At 45.6% G+C, this 16473-nt stretch overlaps 1 protein-coding gene across 2 annotated transcripts in view; it reads left to right on the top strand.

Annotated features, from left to right (window-relative positions):
• The window catches only part of TRMU (tRNA 5-methylaminomethyl-2-thiouridylate methyltransferase), a 48049-nt gene that overhangs the window by 18293 nt on the left and 13283 nt on the right, over positions 1 to 16473 (top strand). For both annotated transcript variants that reach the window (XM_029616269.1, XM_029616268.1), the window contains exons 4-8: positions 1444 to 1566; positions 8030 to 8202; positions 10391 to 10444; positions 10542 to 10608; positions 13632 to 13732. In XM_029616269.1, the coding sequence (XP_029472129.1) occupies positions 1444 to 1566; positions 8030 to 8202; positions 10391 to 10444; positions 10542 to 10608; positions 13632 to 13732 (518 nt within the window). The remainder of the gene's footprint in view (positions 1 to 1443; positions 1567 to 8029; positions 8203 to 10390; positions 10445 to 10541; positions 10609 to 13631; positions 13733 to 16473) is intronic.

Below are 16473 nucleotides of genomic sequence, written 5' to 3' on the forward strand. Positions count from 1 at the left end.
TTGGGTACATCCCACTGGTCTGGACTGTTCTGGGTATGTTCAGGAAAGGAAAATTGGTTCTTACCTGCTAATTTTCGTTCCTGTAATACCACAGATTAGTCCAGAGGCCCATCCCCTTTTCAGATTCCGAAAGACTACCTTGAGAGGTAATATTTTCCTGAAGAAACAATTTGGTTCTTTTGCAAATGCTCCGGAAGGAGCAAGTTCCGAGGTGGTCTAGTGGTTTTTGTTTTCTCTGTTCTGGGCGAGGGGTTGGCTATTGAGTTGTTGTTAGTAAAGTTTAGTTGTTTGGGCTTGGGTACAGACCAATACTGAGGGGCTGCAGGTGGCACTCTCGGTTATGTAGCAGTGCCCAGAGTTTTTGTTCTCTGACTCCATCTGCTGGTAGGAATGCACAACCCACTGGTCTGGACTGATCTGTGGTATTACAGGAACGAAAATTTGCAGGTAAAAAACCAATTTTCCATTTTCAAATTTTTAGATATCTTTGTATATCCTTTTCCTGATAAGCTGAACTCCTTTTGCTTGCAGATTCTTTGACAGTTCTTTTGCTTTTCCTATGCTTCAGTAACCACCAAAGTCAGTGCAGCCCTGGATGAAATGCTCAAGGGTTTCTCAAGAGCTAAGAAACTCATTGACTATTTATACACAGGTACTAATTACGTTCAAACAAAGCACAGGTGTGAATACCTGCATTTCATTACCATCGTACACTATTACCATCAACTAAAGTTGATACAGGTTATTTTATCAGCCCAAACATTCAAGGGTATGCAAACTTTTGAACAGGACCATTTTATTATTTCCTTTATTGCTATGGTTTGTTTAATGATGCTATTCTGTGATGCATAATAGTTTAATTTGAAATTAATTAAAAATAAGATGTTTGTCTGATCACGCATATTTTCTTAAATTGCTACACATCTTACAAATTCTGCCAGGGGTACGTGAATTTATGAGCACAACTGTATGTAGATAGAAACATGCTTGAAAGATTTCTCTTAGCTGACATCACCATTCTTTAACCAAAGACCTGCCTGGAAGGTTAGTGACAGGAGCTGGTTTCAAAACCTGGGCTGGGAATGCTGGGGAGCATCCCTAAATAGTCCACAGGGAGAAGACAACTAGGCATCTCTTTAGTGATATATTCTGTGCTTTAAGTCTAATCCCACCTGTCATCTAGGTTTTTACTGCATGGGTGGGATTCTTATGATCCCAAGGCAATGTCATAAAATTATGAATTTGAAAAAGGTCCTTAAAACCATCTGAATCTTCGCAAAATTTGAAGTGACTTTGTTATATATAAATCTTAATTTCCTATTAAGATCATGAGTCTCACCTAGCTGGTACTGAGCGGTAATAGGTAGGATTTAAGAATGTAAGATTAATGCATTTTCCAATGGGTATGTATGGAGCTTTAAAACTGCCTTTCTAATGGGATAGGAGCTGATGCAATTGCTACAGGCCATTATGCAAGAACGTCCCAAGAAGATGAGGAAGTTTTTCAGCAGCGACACATGGAGAGGCCAGAAGGGCTTTTTCGGAACAGATTTGAAGTCAGAAACAGTAAGTGCCAGGAAAAATTGTAGCACTTCCTTGCCGCCCCCCAGCCAGCCCAGACATGGAAATGGATCTGTGTTGGGACTGCACAGGTGGAGGGGACACGTTCTTTTCTAGTCTGGTATTACAGGACTGTATCAGCCATGCAAATCGCTCCATCCTGCTGTCACACCCCAAGTGGTTCACAGAAGATTGTGTGTTTACTATAGATGTTATCCTGGCAGTTAGACAGGCAGCATGTTGGAGCAAATCTGCATTCCCTGACAGGGAAGTTTTGTAGTAGTGATAGCTTCCCTTCCTTTATCCCCGGACAGGTTAGTAGTAATCTGAGTGGTTGGTGGAGCAGGATTTAATTGCTCTCTTATATACTGTCCAAGATTTCCTTTGGAAAGGCAGCAAGTGTATGTAGTACTTCCTTAGAAACCTACTTCCAGAAGTCTTTCTGTAAAATTCTGGATATGGGTTGCTAGTACTTAAAAAAAAAAAAAAAAAACCTTTCACTTCTTGATGGGGGGATGGGATAGTCTCTAAGCAACTGTCTGTTACCAGTCATCCATGTCTCATCTCCGTGGTAATGTTCAGAATCCTCTATCTGAATTTGAAGCCAGCTGAGAAGAAACATATTGTAACAGATTGATTTTTTTTTTGATGTTGAAAACTACACTTTCCTAGCGTGTAGCCAGATGGACTCAGGACCAGTGGGTTATGTGCTCTTCTGCTAGCAGATGGGAGACAGACTCAGATTTCAAGCTGATGTCACTCTAGATATACCCTTGTAGTAACCTCAGCTCTTCAGTATCTCTCCATCTCCTAGCAGATGCGGACACTATCCCACACACTAGAATAGTGTTAACAAATACAGCAAAGAAAGAAAATTTACCTTAAAGAAGGCTGAGCCCCGCTCTCCTGCGGTGAAACCTAAGGGTCCCTCCCCCAGTTGAGAATTCCTGAGGTGATTTCCGATATCCCTCAGAGGTGTCCCTTGGTCCGGTAGCCAGTTCCCGGCATGGGCTTAGCCCCCAGAGTGGCTGAAAGGCAGCGAGTGCACAATAGAGCGCGGCGGTGAAGGTAAAGCCCCCCCTCCCCACAGTTGGAGACCATCTTGGCATTCGATTGGTAAGCGACGAGACCAGGTAAGCAGAAAACCTTAAATTCCGGTCTCCGAGGCTCGGATTGCCATACCGATTCGATTTCCTTTCTGGCGAGGTAAAAGGGAGCACCAATCGGGTTGAGCAACCCTGATTGGGCTAGGCCCCAATCTGGTGCAGGGGCCACGTGGAGACCCTCTGGGATGCACCATCTTATGTGCGGGGGCGTCAGCGCCATCTTCCCTTCTCGACCGGCGGTACACGCGGGGCAGGCCGGGCAGCCGATGCGCCTAACTTATGTGCGTCCAATACAGATGCGTGCACAAGCGGGCACACATGAGGGTGCACCGTGCGCGCACAACTACATGCACAGCCACGTTTACAGCTACACGCGCTCATTGAAGCTAGAGGCAATGGCACCGGCACCCAAAAAGGCCAGAAGGCACTCTCTTTGCACAGCCTGCCACATAAGAACCACGCGGCCTGAACTGGAGTCCTGCCTGTGACGGCATTGCGAGGAAGCCCAGGGGGAACCAAAGCCTGGTCCCTCACTGTCTGGGGATAGGTCCGGAACTATTACAGATGATAGTTCCCCGGACCTATGCATCTGTGAGATGGCTTCTCCAAAAGATGGCACCTCAGAGGCCCCTACGCCGACTCCCCCTGGGATTAACATGGACCCGGGGACCTTCTCCTGGTTAGAATTTTTCCAAGGGCTACAAGCCTTCGTTCAGGCGCAATCAGCCCCGGCTGCGCCCCAGGCTCAACAGCTACCGGAAGCACGAGATCCTCTTGGCTCTGCTCGGATGCCTCGAGACAAGCCTCGCTTAACCAAGAATTTCCCTGACAGGGACCCAGACACCTGAAATGACGATGGCGACTCCCTGGAAGAAGGAGAAATTCCTCCAGGCCTGGAACCATACCGAACCATGTTTCGCTTCTTCCACAAGGATGAATTACCAGCCCTTCTTTCCCAGACTCTGTATTCCAGGCATGGACCCATTGGTGGAACCAAAGAACCACCTCATCCTGGTGTCCCTTCGTAAAGCCTCATGCTACTTCCCAATGATGGAAGCCATCCAGGAACTGATTGACCTGGAGTGGGATGCCCTGGAGGCCAGCTTCAAAGGGGGTAGGGCCTTGGAAGCCCTATACCCTCCAGAACCAGCGACTAAGGAATGCCTGTGTTTCCCAAAAGTGGTCGCCATGGTCTGTGCCGTGCTGCATTGAAGGATACTCAGGATAGACGATTGGAATCCAACCTTAAGCAGGCCTTCGCAACAGCAATGACACTACAGATTGCTTCCTGCTGCGCACTGGTGGCATGATCCTGCTTGCTCTTCTCAAGAGAGGCAAATAACTCCGGAACGTATACTGGTGAGATGATGGAACCTGCAGCAGCCTTCCTGATGGATGCAAGCTCAGACCTGGTGCGTACCTCAGCCAGAGGCATAGCCTCGCTAGTGGCATCCAGAAGACAACTATGGCTACGGAATTAGTCTACTGATGCGACATCTAAAGCAAATCTCACAAGAATGCCCTTTAAAGGGTCTCTCTTGTTCGGAAGCGAATTGGAGAAGTTAGCCAGCAAATGGGGCGAATCCCCAGTGCCTCAGCTACCAAGAAGATAGGAATAAAAGATCTCAGCGGCCCTCACCTAGAAGAACCAAGGGCAGAGGCTCGCAACGCTTTAGACCCTACAGAAACTCGCAGTTCCAGGCACCTCATCCCTCCAGATGGTCACAGCCCTTTCGGAACCAACAGACCAAGAGAGGAGCAGGCCCGGAGGAAGGCTCCAGCCATGCTCCACAATGAGAATGGACCGACCCATCCACAGGAAGAGGAAATAGGGGGTTGACTTGCCCTCTTCTACCAAAGAAGGGCCGAGATCACGTTGGACAAATGGGTACTAAACATCATTCGAGAAGGCTACTCTCTGGAGTTCCGCAGCATCCCTCAAGACAAATTTATGATGTCACCCTGCCACTCCCACACCAAGAGACTGGCATTGGAAGCCACCCTGACAAGACTACTCAGTCTGAAGGCAATAACTCCGGTTCCCATGCCCAACAAAATATGGGGTGCTATTCCATTAATTTTATCGTTCCCAAGAAGGAAGAATCATTCCAACCCTTCTTGGATCTCAAGAACGTCAACCGTTATCTGCGGATACTACACTTCTGCATGGATACCCTTTGTTCCATCATAATGGCAGTACAATCAGGAGAGTTTCTAACCTCCCTGGACCTCTCCGAAGCCTACCTTCACATTCCAGTCCATCAAGATCACCAGCGTTTTCAACGCTTTGCAATACTAGGTCACCATTACCAGTTCCGAACGCTACCTTTCAGCCTAGCAACCGCCTCCAGAACATTCTCCAAAATTATGGTGGTCATGGCGGCAATCCTGAGGAAGGAAGGGATCTTGGTACACCCTTACCTGGACGACTGGCTGATCAGGGCAAAGTCTTCGGAAGAGAGCCAGCAGGTGACCAGCAGTGTCAAGAGCCTACTGCAGGAACTTGGTTGGGTTGTGAGCATGGGCAAGAGCAGTCTTCAGCTCTCTCAAACTCTAGAATACCTGGGGACCCGTTTCGACACCAAACAGAACAAAGTCTTTCTCCCTCCCCCGAGGAGAAAGAAACTGATGGAACAATTACGACGATTGATGACCAATGCACGCCCCAAGGTATGGGACTATCTTCCAGTCCTCTGCCTCATGGCATCAACCCTGGAGGTCATCCCTTGGCCAAGGGTCCACATGCGACCGCTCCAATGCTCCTTACTGTCATGATGGAACCCATTGTCCCAGGACTATCCCCATCCAACTGGATCTTGCTCACTACGGATACGAGCCTGCGAGGGTGGGGAGCCCACTGTCAGGAGCTGACGGCCCAGGGACAATGGAACAAGGAAGAGGCGGAATGGAACACAAACCTCCTGGTAGCTCGAGCAGTCAGACTAGCGTGCCTGCGATTCAACCACAGACTCCGGGGCAAAACGATTCAAGTAATGTCGGACAACGCTACAACTGTTGCTTACATCAACCGCCGGGGAGGAGCCAGGAGCCAGCAGGTGTCGCTGGAGATAGGCCCTCTCATGGCACGGTCAGAGATAAACCTACAAGACATTTCGGCCTCCCACATCGCATGAAAAGACATTTCAGCAGAGAGAGCTTGGGCCTGGGGGGGAATGGACGCTGTTGACCATAGCCTTCCAACTGATAGTAAATCGCTGGGGCCTCCCAGCCATGGATCTACTGGCCACCTATCTCAGTGTCCAAGTCCCCAGGTTCTTCAGCCGCAAACTAAAGCCACACTCCCAAGGGATCGATGCTCTCGTCCAGACTTGGCCAGAGGAAGACTTACTGTACGCCTTCCCCCCCCCCCCCCCCATGGCCGCTACTGGGCAAGGTCATCCGCAAAATAGAGCATCATAGGGGACTAGTTCTACTAGTGGCCCCGGATTGGCCAAGGCGACCATGGTACGCAGACATGCAAAGACTCCTTGCGGGGAACCCTCTGTGCCTACCTCCACACAGGAACCTGATCCGGCAAGGCCAGATTCTTCACGAAGATCCGTCTCGATTTTCTCTTATGGTCTGGCTCTTGAGAGGACTCGCCTGAAGAAGCGCAGTTATTCAAAGGCCGTGATTGACACCCTGCTCCGAGCTCGCAAATTCTCCACATCCCTGTCATATATATAAGGATCTTGAGAGTATTCGAAGCCTGGTGCGAGGACCGCGAGATACTCCCGCGGATGACCAAGATTCCCATGATTCTGGACTTCCTACAGGACTGTATGAAAAAGGGGTTGTCACTCAACTCCCTCAAGGTCCAAGTAGCTGCACTGTCCTGCTTCAGGGCCGACGTGGACGGTATCAGACTATCAACTCATCCAGATTTGTCCCGCTTCCTGAAAGGGGTTAAACAACTCCGGGCACCCCTAAAGTGGCCAGTGCCCCTATGGAATCTCAATCTACTATTAGACTTCCTAGCAGGGGCTTCCTTCAGACCAATGCATGGTCTGTCACTATGCCTCTTAACATTGAAGACTGTATTCCTGGTGGCAATATGTTCAGCTTGTCGCATCTTGAACTTCAAGCACTATCCTGTCAGGAACCATTCCTTAGATTCACTCCTGGACCCATACAGCTGTGCAACGTCCCCTCCTTTCTACCAAAAGTGTTCTCAGAGTTTCATTTGAATCAGGCCATCTCCCTATCATCTCTGGATGAACATAAGGACTCTGAAGACTCACGCTTTCTTCGCCACCTAAATGCAAACTCCTGGTGCGATACCTAGAAAGATCGGAACCCTTACACAAAACGGATCGCTTGTTCATTCTTCACAGCAGGAAGAAGCAAGGAGAAGCGGCCTCGCGGGCGACCATAGCCGGCTTGATCAAAGAAGTAATCTAGGCTGCCTACATAGAGGCAGGAAAGCACTTACCACTGCAGGTTAAGGTTCATTCTATGAGGGCCCAGGCAGTCTCTTGGGCAGAAACCAAGCCTGCTGTCGCCCGCTGAGTTCTGTCAGGTGGCGACGTAGTCCTCCATACACACCTTCTCCAGGTTCTACTACCTGGATGTTCAGGCCCACGAAGACGCAGCCTTCTCAAGGGCAGTATTAAGTGGGCCATGGGCAGCCTCCCGCCCAGTCCGGGAGTAGCTTTTGTACATCCCACTGGTCCTGAGTCCATCTGGCTGCACGCTAGGAAATGGAGAAATTACTTACCTGATAATTTTGTTTTCCTTAGTGTAGACAGATGGACTCAGCATCCCGCCCACGGCTGCCCCAGAGAAGGAGAACCTTGGGAAGCGAACCTTGACACTAAACAAATTCGGGTAAGCCGCTGCCTACCCCTAGTTCAAGACACCTACAGTTTGTCCGGTGTCTGTGTTAATTGGTTGATTGCACTGGCGATCTCCAGTTTTGAAATCAGTTGAACCAGTTTAATCGAGTTAATTGAGCAAAGATATATCCACAATGGCTTTTCGAAGAGAATACTGAAGAGCTGAGGTTACTACAGGGGTATATCTAGACTGTCGTCAGCTTGAAATCTGACTCCGTCTCCCATCTGCTAGCAGAAGAGCACATAACCCACTGGTCCTGAGTCCATCTGGCTATACTAAGGAAAAAAAAATATCAGGTAAGTAATTTTTCCATTATTTAAAATAAATATATTAGCCTGCATGTTTGCTATTTAAAACAAAAGAAAGCTACATTTTAAAAAGTCAATGATTAAAATGTGTAAAAACGGTTCTATTTTTGGGCCCTTCAGATTGGCTCAGAAGTGGTGATATAGAAATAGTCTGGTCTCTGACAAGAGAAGGAGCCATCTTGTCCCATTTTAACACATCATGCATTCCACACCCTGCAGCTGTTAAACTTCTCCAAGGCGCTGACCTCTTCAAGGACCAGACCTTCTTCCTCAGCCAGGTTTCCCAGGATGCCTTGAGAAGAACCCTCTTCCCACTGGGAGGCCTCACCAAAGACTTTGTGAAGAAGATAGCAGCAGAGGCGGGCTTTCAGCATGTGCTGACGAAGAAAGAGGTGAGATCCGGGGAGGGAGTGACAGCACACGGTAGCTCAGCATTCTCACCCTTTGTTCACCTTGGACCGTGAGATGTTTATGGGAGCAGAAACTTGCATGCTGGCTTTTATAAGCAAGAGTGAACTCCTTTTTAAGTGGCTCTGCCAGGGACAAGGAATGTAAAGCTTTCCAAAAGCAAAATGTAGTTAAAAAGCTAGCAACAGAGTGGTGATCCATTCATTGTGGTAATGGATGTTTAGCGAGGCAAGTTATCAGGACTACGTGTGAGGAGAGCATTAAACATGCATTAGCCTAATAGCGGTATTTCTTTTCTACCCAATGGCTTTGCTGGTTCTCTTTTAACCAACTGCTCTTTTCAGGAGCCCAACTGCTTCAGCCAGAAGCAAATAGCTCCTGAAAGTCCTCCATAGGCCCTCATACCGGCCATTAGGAGCCCTCTCTTCAGAGCCTGCCTCAGTCCTTTCTGACACCTTCCATCTTCCTTCTGATCTGGTACTTTTAAATCTGCTCTTCCATTAGCCTCAGATTTTGCACACTGCGTATTGTCACGTGATGCTGTCTGGCAAAATGCCCAACCATTTTAAAGTATTCCTTTTCTAGTCAGAGATGTAATACCAGTAAAAGTGTGCATACCAATGATGTGCCTGTCTTTTTTTAATACCTCTTGTGGCTGGAAGTCAAGTGATATGGGGATGAAATGTCCTTTAAGGGGGTAGTTTTCAGTAACCTTCCTCGGTGCAAAGTAGGCAAATATTTGTGTACCCACGGACCTGCTAGGCAGTTGTCAAAGAAAATTACACATGTGGCTTTTCTTTAGAATCGTCTGCGTCCTCGTGTACCCAGTGACAGAAGTGCTTCCTTATTCCACGGTGAAGAGAGCAGTGTGTGTGCCAACTTGAAAATGCCATTCTGCATGCATACTAACCTAAACTCACCCCCAAGCCCACAGCTTAAACACAGCCACACTGTGAAGCCTGCACATAACTTTATAGCCATGCTGAGGACACTTTTAGGACTGGCAGGTTTTCCTGGGTAAATGCCTTAGAACATTGTCCCATGGACTTTTGGGGCTTGCTTCCGCTGGCCGAGCTCTTAGGTCCAGCATGGGTTGTCAGAAGGCAGCTATTGGGAAGCTCTGCTCAGGAGGGTCCCGTTCCGTCACTGGAGGAGGGAAGGTACTCCTCTGTAATTCAGGTACAAGTTGCCCTTGCCTTTCCATCAGCATTCCCAGCCTCTCTGGGTCCTTATTTGATTTTTGGTGCAAAGACAGAATCTTAGATTGTTTGTTTTCTATGTTAACAAAGGAAATTTTTATCATAATTCAGTATTTTGGGTGAATTCATGTAAAAGCTTTGTTGCTTATTCCAATTTTAGATCTTTTTTTTTTTCCCCTCCCTTTCTGCTCAATCAGAATTCACCTCTAATGGACTACAGTGCCATGAATCTTCATTGACAGCTACCCAGGGATTCCCTCCCCAGCCCCTCCACCCATTTTATATCCCCTCCTGACTTCTCAGCTGGGGGCCTTGCTTCCTTTACATGGGCTGTAAATCTAGTCCCTAGGCTTTGCTATTGCGCGATGAATGACCATGACTTCCTCCAATATCCCCAGCTCTGGCTGGCCTCGGGAGCTCACTAATAAAAAGTTGATGGTTCTCTGCTGCATAAGCTGCACATGGGGTCAAACTTTCAGTGTAGCATTTGGAGAAATGAGGGATGTTGTGTGGCTACAGTCATGCACAAATCTCTGCTTGCAACCTCCTCTGAAAGTAGTGTCGGGTATAGTATGGATGTAATTCTGAATGTGCATCCCAGCTATAGTCCAGAAAATGAGGGATGGTGAACTTGTTGTATAGATTGAGGTGTTAGCCAGGCTGGGCTGCTTTAGAAGCTGTGACCTTACTTGGCTTTTGCCCTGTATCTGTCCCATGTTGTAGGCAGGAGGAGCATGGGTGGGGGTTGGGTGCTTAGCCTCTGTGAGCCAGGAGAAGTCATGGGCCATGAGTCCAAGGCTTTCTTCTGCCACTGACTCTCTGCTCAATCTTAGGCAGACAGCTTGTTTTCCAAAGCGATTAGCCTTAGTCTGTTTTTCTGACCAGTGCCATCTCAAAAAGGTAAAATGTTTTGTGCACTTTATTTCCCTTTTTGCAGTATGTATGTCACTCCTGTGTATTTTTCCCTCTCCAGAGTATGGGGATCTGCTTTATCGGTGAAAGGCATTTTGAGAATTTCATCCTTGAGGTGAGTTGTAAGTCATGCGAGAGGGAAATGGTTTGCATTGCCACATGCAGCTGGTTTTGCAGTATCACATTGTTTCCACCTTTTGTTTTTCCTGGAGTATTTAGAACCTCGGCCCGGCAGCTTCATCTCCATTGAAGACAAAAAGGTCATGGGGAGCCACAGAGGTGAGTGAGCCCCACCGACTTCCAGTTCCCAAAGGAAGGTGGGCTGCTTGGATGTGCGGGTCTCGCACCTGACCCTTCCTTTCCCGCAGGAGCTGATGGTCAGTTTAGTTGATCCCCCCCCCCCCCCCCCTGATCACAGGAGGTGGGTGGGCACAGTGGTGTTACTGCTACAATGATGAATCTTCTTACTGTTCACATACCATTGCTGGAGACGCACTCGCTTTTGAAACTTTGTTCAGCTGGTAGGAGCTTTCACTTGCCTCTTCATATTTTATTTTAATTTTTTTTGTGGTGGGCAGGTTGCACTTGGAGGATTCCATATATATATATTTTTTCCCCCTCTCCTCAACCTCAGTCAGAACCAGCCGCTATAGGGCCTATGGTGCTATGAGCTTTTGTTCACAGTGACCTTGGGGTATTTCCTCATTTTTAAAACACCTGTCCTAGCCTTATCCGTCTTCAGGCAGGGACCAGAAACCACCTGGAACCCAGCGCCTGTGTACCCTGGGTCTGGCTGTCAGTTGTCAGATGACTGGGAATATTTTCCTCCCTCTTTTCCTATCTTGGTCCTCTGACTGCTGCCTCCCTGGCTTCCTCTGTCCAGGGCAAGCCGAGGAGCAGAAACCATGCTTGGAAATTCCACCCAGATCTCTGGCATGGCAGTGTACAGCACTGCCCCCGAGCCTTCCTACCAGCCAGTATTTGCTGACTTCCTGGACTGTTCCCTTTAATATATCTACCTGCAGCTAGGGAAGGCTTTTATAAACCAAATTCCAAACTATATCTAGAAAAACACTCTAGATGTCTGAAATGAACCCTAGAGATTATCTAGAATACAGCTGCTGCTGGAAACCAGATGTTTTGCCTTTACAAAAGATTATTCTGCACAGACCTTGCTAACTGGTCATTTGTTCTAGTTCATTATTGGCTGTTAGTGGCATGTTGGCAGATGTGACTGTAATGTACAGTGAGGAATCACAAGAAAAGATTCCCTGGCTTTATTAGGAAAAGATAGAAAGTTAGTATTCACCTCTTGCGGCCAAAAGCAATTTGATGATTTTTTTATTATTTCCAAAGCACCATTAGCACTGAGCAAGAGAATTTGTGGTTCAGCACCTCTTCATCCAAGAGCTTAGTCTTAAGTGCAAGGAAGTTGAATTGACTTATTTGGAGTCCAACTCTGAATGACGGAGAGGGGAAAATGGAATTGGTGCCTGTGGAGTCACAACTCAGTATTCTACCTATTAGCCCACATCCCAGTAACCTCCTCCTGACTCGTATTGCTATACTGCCAGGTCAGCTGCCTCGCACTCCCAGCCCAGCTACATCCGATGCTGCACGCTGCCAGCCCCACTATACCACTCGTCCAGCATTGTCAGATCAGCCACATCCGTCCTACGCTGCTACTCCATCATCTCACATGCCAACCCAGCCATGTCCAACTGCTCCATACTGCCAGTCCACTATACCACTTGGCCCACACTGTTCCGCACTTCTACCCCACTATACCACTTACTGCTTCACACTGCCAACCCCGTGCCCTGTATCACACGGCCAGCTTAAGTATTTAACAAGTTTCCTACATTTTTCTCTAACCGTAAATCTATAGGAAGAGCATTCCACAATAGTAGAGCCTGGTACTGAAGCTATCTGTCTGGTATTCTCTGTTTCCAGATCCACCATCACATGTTAACAGCCTCACTACCATTCAGTATGCCATGTTGCCAGCTCTTTTACCCTTTACTGTGCCCCAATAACCCATCCCCTCAGTATCACATTGTCAACTCTATTAACCCTCACTGTCTTTCCCATTGACACTTTAGGCTATGTATTACCCTTATAGCTTTATTTTGCAGCCACTTGAAACTGCTTTTCATAGATTTTAAAAACAAATTACTTAAAAACCTCTTCTAGTAACATTTAGTAATGTGGAGATCTGCTGGCCTTACCCACTGGTGCTGATGTATGTGGTAACAGGAAATCCTGACTGCTAGAGTTACTGTATACATGGCCGTGTCTTTTGGAGCCCAATAGGTGGCATGCTAGCCTTTGAGAAGGCTACAATTACTGCAAAATACTGTGGCCAGGGCAGTTTTTGGACCCTCCAAATTCAATCATGTTATGCCGTTATTTCAGGAACTGCATTGATGGACGGTATGATGCTGAATTAAATTAGATTCACACTCATTTATAGGGCACTTTATGGAGAGTGCTTTTATATCTAAGAACCTGAGGTCCTCTCAACATGAATTACTGAGACTGCCATCTCCCTGTGAAATAAGATTGGAAGATAATAGGCTCTACTGTTGTGGAGCGCCTTCCATATGGATTTAAGGCTGAAGAAAATTTGTTTTACATTTAGGAAACTTGTTAAATCCTGGTTGTTTACCCAGGTTTTTAATTGAGATATATATATAGAGATATAGATATATATATATAGAGAGATTTTTTTTTTTTTTTTTAGTATTCTGCTTTTTAAAGAATCTTATTACATTTTTATAAATAGGCAGAACTGTTAGGTCTTCTTTGTAGATGCTGATATAAATTTTCCTCGTTTAATTATTTTACTTTGTGATTGTTTTGTAAATGTTTGTTCCCTGAACGTACCCTGATCAGTGCAGACTCCTGGGTTTTGTCGCCCCACCAGCAGGTGGAGACAGAGGTTTTGACTGACTCTGCCCCTATACCCTCAGGTGCCACCTACAGTCCATCAGTATTTCTCTGACTCCAGCAGATGGTAGAGGTGCATTCCCTACAGTCTGTAGTTAGTTTAAAAAAAATATCAAGGAGTGATTTTTAGTTGTAGTTACGTTTTTTTTTTTCTTTGTCTTGGCTTAGTTCCAAAACAAAAAAAAAAGTTGGATCTTGCAGGCCTTATCCTTTGAATTTCGCTTTGGCTGAAATTTATTTATTTTTTTAAGATTTATTGTACAGCGTTTTGATCTTGATGGATAATTGGCATATTAACAATAAGTGTTAACTTTACCAAGATTTTAAATGGCTGAATATTTTTTGTTCTCCAGGCTGGTTTTTATTTACCTTGGGCCAGCGGGCCAGAATAGGTGGTCAGCGAGATGCCTGGTTTGTTGTAGATAAAGATGTCAGTTCTGGGACCGTATTTGTGGTAAGTAGAGAGCCTGATGAGTCCCAGCAATTCTGCTGAGTTCAAGTGTCACCTGTAAGCTGGTGTTCTGTACTTCGTCCTGAGTGCTAGGGTTCAGAGAGAGCTCTTTCCTATATAGTGCTCACTAGGAAAAAAAAAACCCTTATTCTCTTTATTAGTAGTGGATTTATGTAGCACTTTTGTCCAAATCCCATAGGGTGTGGAACAAAAGATTTTGTGTGTTTAAAAAAAAAAAAAAAGTATTTTTCTAAACCTAATTTAATTCTACATGGAGATTTTTAATAAGGTGAGGCTGGACAATCTGGTGAAAGCAGCTATAACAAAGGGAGTGGGTGGGGCAGGGAGTGAGCGACCCACCCTGACACTGAGAAGGAAGCAGCCCTGTTCTTGTGTAGAATGCCCTGGTAACTTTCCTATGCACATAGTAGACAGGGCTTCTATGTTTAATGACTTACCTGAGCATCACATCCTCTGAAGGAAGAGAATTTCTGGACCACTGAAGTCCTAATTGGCCAGTCTGTCTAATGGGGGCTTTTTTGGGGGGGTCATTTTAAGTTTTTTGCTTCCTAGAGATGTGCCATGCAGGAAAAGAGTTAAATCTGATCCACAGTTAGGGGGGTAATTTCATAACAGCCTGCATAAGAAAATTATTACATCTATGCATAGGTTACACCAGTTTTCACAGTGAACTTAACATACAAATGACCCCACCACAATTACCCCTGCTAATTCGTGTGAATGAAAGTTTTGGAAAATTGCAAAAATACGTGATTAAGTGCAAACCCCTCCCCCCTTCCATTCGCTGGAATGCCTCTGCTCAGTCCAGGTAAACATGCACATACATCTATCCCGGTATCAAGGGGCTGCAGTTTTCTTACAAGTCCTTTTTGCGGGTTAAGCATTGTTTGCCCTCTTGTTTTTGCTAGGAAAACTCCCCCCGCACAAAGTAGCAGGTGTAACTTTGTTTGGGAAGTTGTGTTGGGATAATTTTCAGAGGATTAATGTGCATAAATCCACTTTCAAAATTGGTGCAACCTGTACAAATCAGTCCCTTAATGTCTAATACTTTGAATCTCTTTGATGTTGTTAAAATGGAGAGGGAGTGTGTGCATGGCAGCAGGTCTGTTTGTGATCAAAGCTTGCTGATTCCATTTGTTTAATGTTGCCAATACCCGGATGTAGGTTGTGTGTGGCAGAAGGTTTGTTGGAAATTAAAGCTTTGTTGAATGTATTACGTAAGCAGTTAGCTTTTATAATGGGGATAGAAAGTTAGTAGCTCCGTGATTTGTAACAATACTTTGAAGCTCTTTGATGTTGTTAAAATGCAGAGGGAGTGTGTGCATGGCAGCAGGTCTGTTTGTGATTAAAGTTTGTGGATTCCATTTGTTTAATGTTGCTAATACCCGGATGTAGGTTGTGTGTGGCAGAAGGTTTGTTGGATATTAAAGTTTTGTTGAAGGTATTAGGTAAGCAGTCAGCAACGATTTTGATTGGCAGGGCTTATGTTTAAAGGGACGCTTTGGAGTAGTAAGGGAAGCAGTTTTGAATTGCGATGGAATAGAGAAGATCATTTTTGAATTGCGTTGGTGCAGCAGTGCATATAAGTACGTGGTAACCAGTGATTATGGAATGCTGAAAGGTGATGTGAAATGCATTTGGTAAGTTTTAGACTTTTGGAGGTTTGGGTTGGTATTGTGGTTAGAATTTTGGTATATGGGGGGGGGGGTAGTTTTTTATAAAAGTAAAATAGGGGGAATTTAATACCTTATGTTTGATGACTTATGTTAAATAATACATTGGTTATAGATGAAGGAAGCTTGCAGAGCTGGAGCTGCTTACAAGTTTGGAAGGCAACAATGTATATAAAGCAGTGATTCATAATAGATGGTAGTGGATGGTTATAAGCAGTGGAGACATTGTAATTATGGCGGGGATGTGGCCATTAAGGTATGTCTATTTATTTAGCTGACACGAGTTTAGGTTATTGTGAAGGGTGGATAATATGTTTAATATAAGACATTTATGTGTTTTATAGGACTCTGTGCTAGACGTGGAATTTTTGATGGTGAATATGAGAAGAATATCTGTGATCATTAATACCTGATATTAGAGGTTTTGACTCGGGCACTTCAACATGACACAGTTGTGTGGGTATAGAGGTAGTCCCTGAGGAAGCCCGTATCCACGGGTGAAATGAGATCTTCGTCGGGTGATAGGAATACATATACAAGAACATTTATTGTTTTGTGCATTTCATAATTATGTAATAAAATTGTGAGGTAGTACGCTACACATTTCGAAAGATAAGATATAGTATATTAGTGTATTTAATGATCATGTTGGGTGATTTTATGTGATGTATGGATGATTTGAGTATGTATGGGTAGTGAGTATGTAGGGTAATGAATGATTGGCAATGTTTTAATATATGTACCGTCTAGATAGGAGTTCCTATGTATTAGAATAGGTGGTTATGTGTTTTGAATATATTTAATAAATTTTGGATGGAAACATATTTGCTATAGGACCTCTGGTTGTGATTGTAATAATAATTTTACTGGACAGTGTGTGCAAGTGTGAGATTTACAGTGTTCTAGCCATAAACCGGGCAGGTAGTTTGGTGACTCATTACAGCAGCAGCCCAAGGGGCTTCAGGCTTGATATTGGGAGGGACAGTCCATGACATCTTACAGGTAGTCCTTGGAGTGCAGAGTCCCAGGCCCTGGTGGATAACCTCACCT

The sequence above is a fragment of the Rhinatrema bivittatum genome, chromosome 9 (assembly GCF_901001135.1).
Source record: "Rhinatrema bivittatum chromosome 9, aRhiBiv1.1, whole genome shotgun sequence".
Lineage (NCBI taxonomy): Eukaryota > Metazoa > Chordata > Amphibia > Gymnophiona > Rhinatrematidae > Rhinatrema > Rhinatrema bivittatum.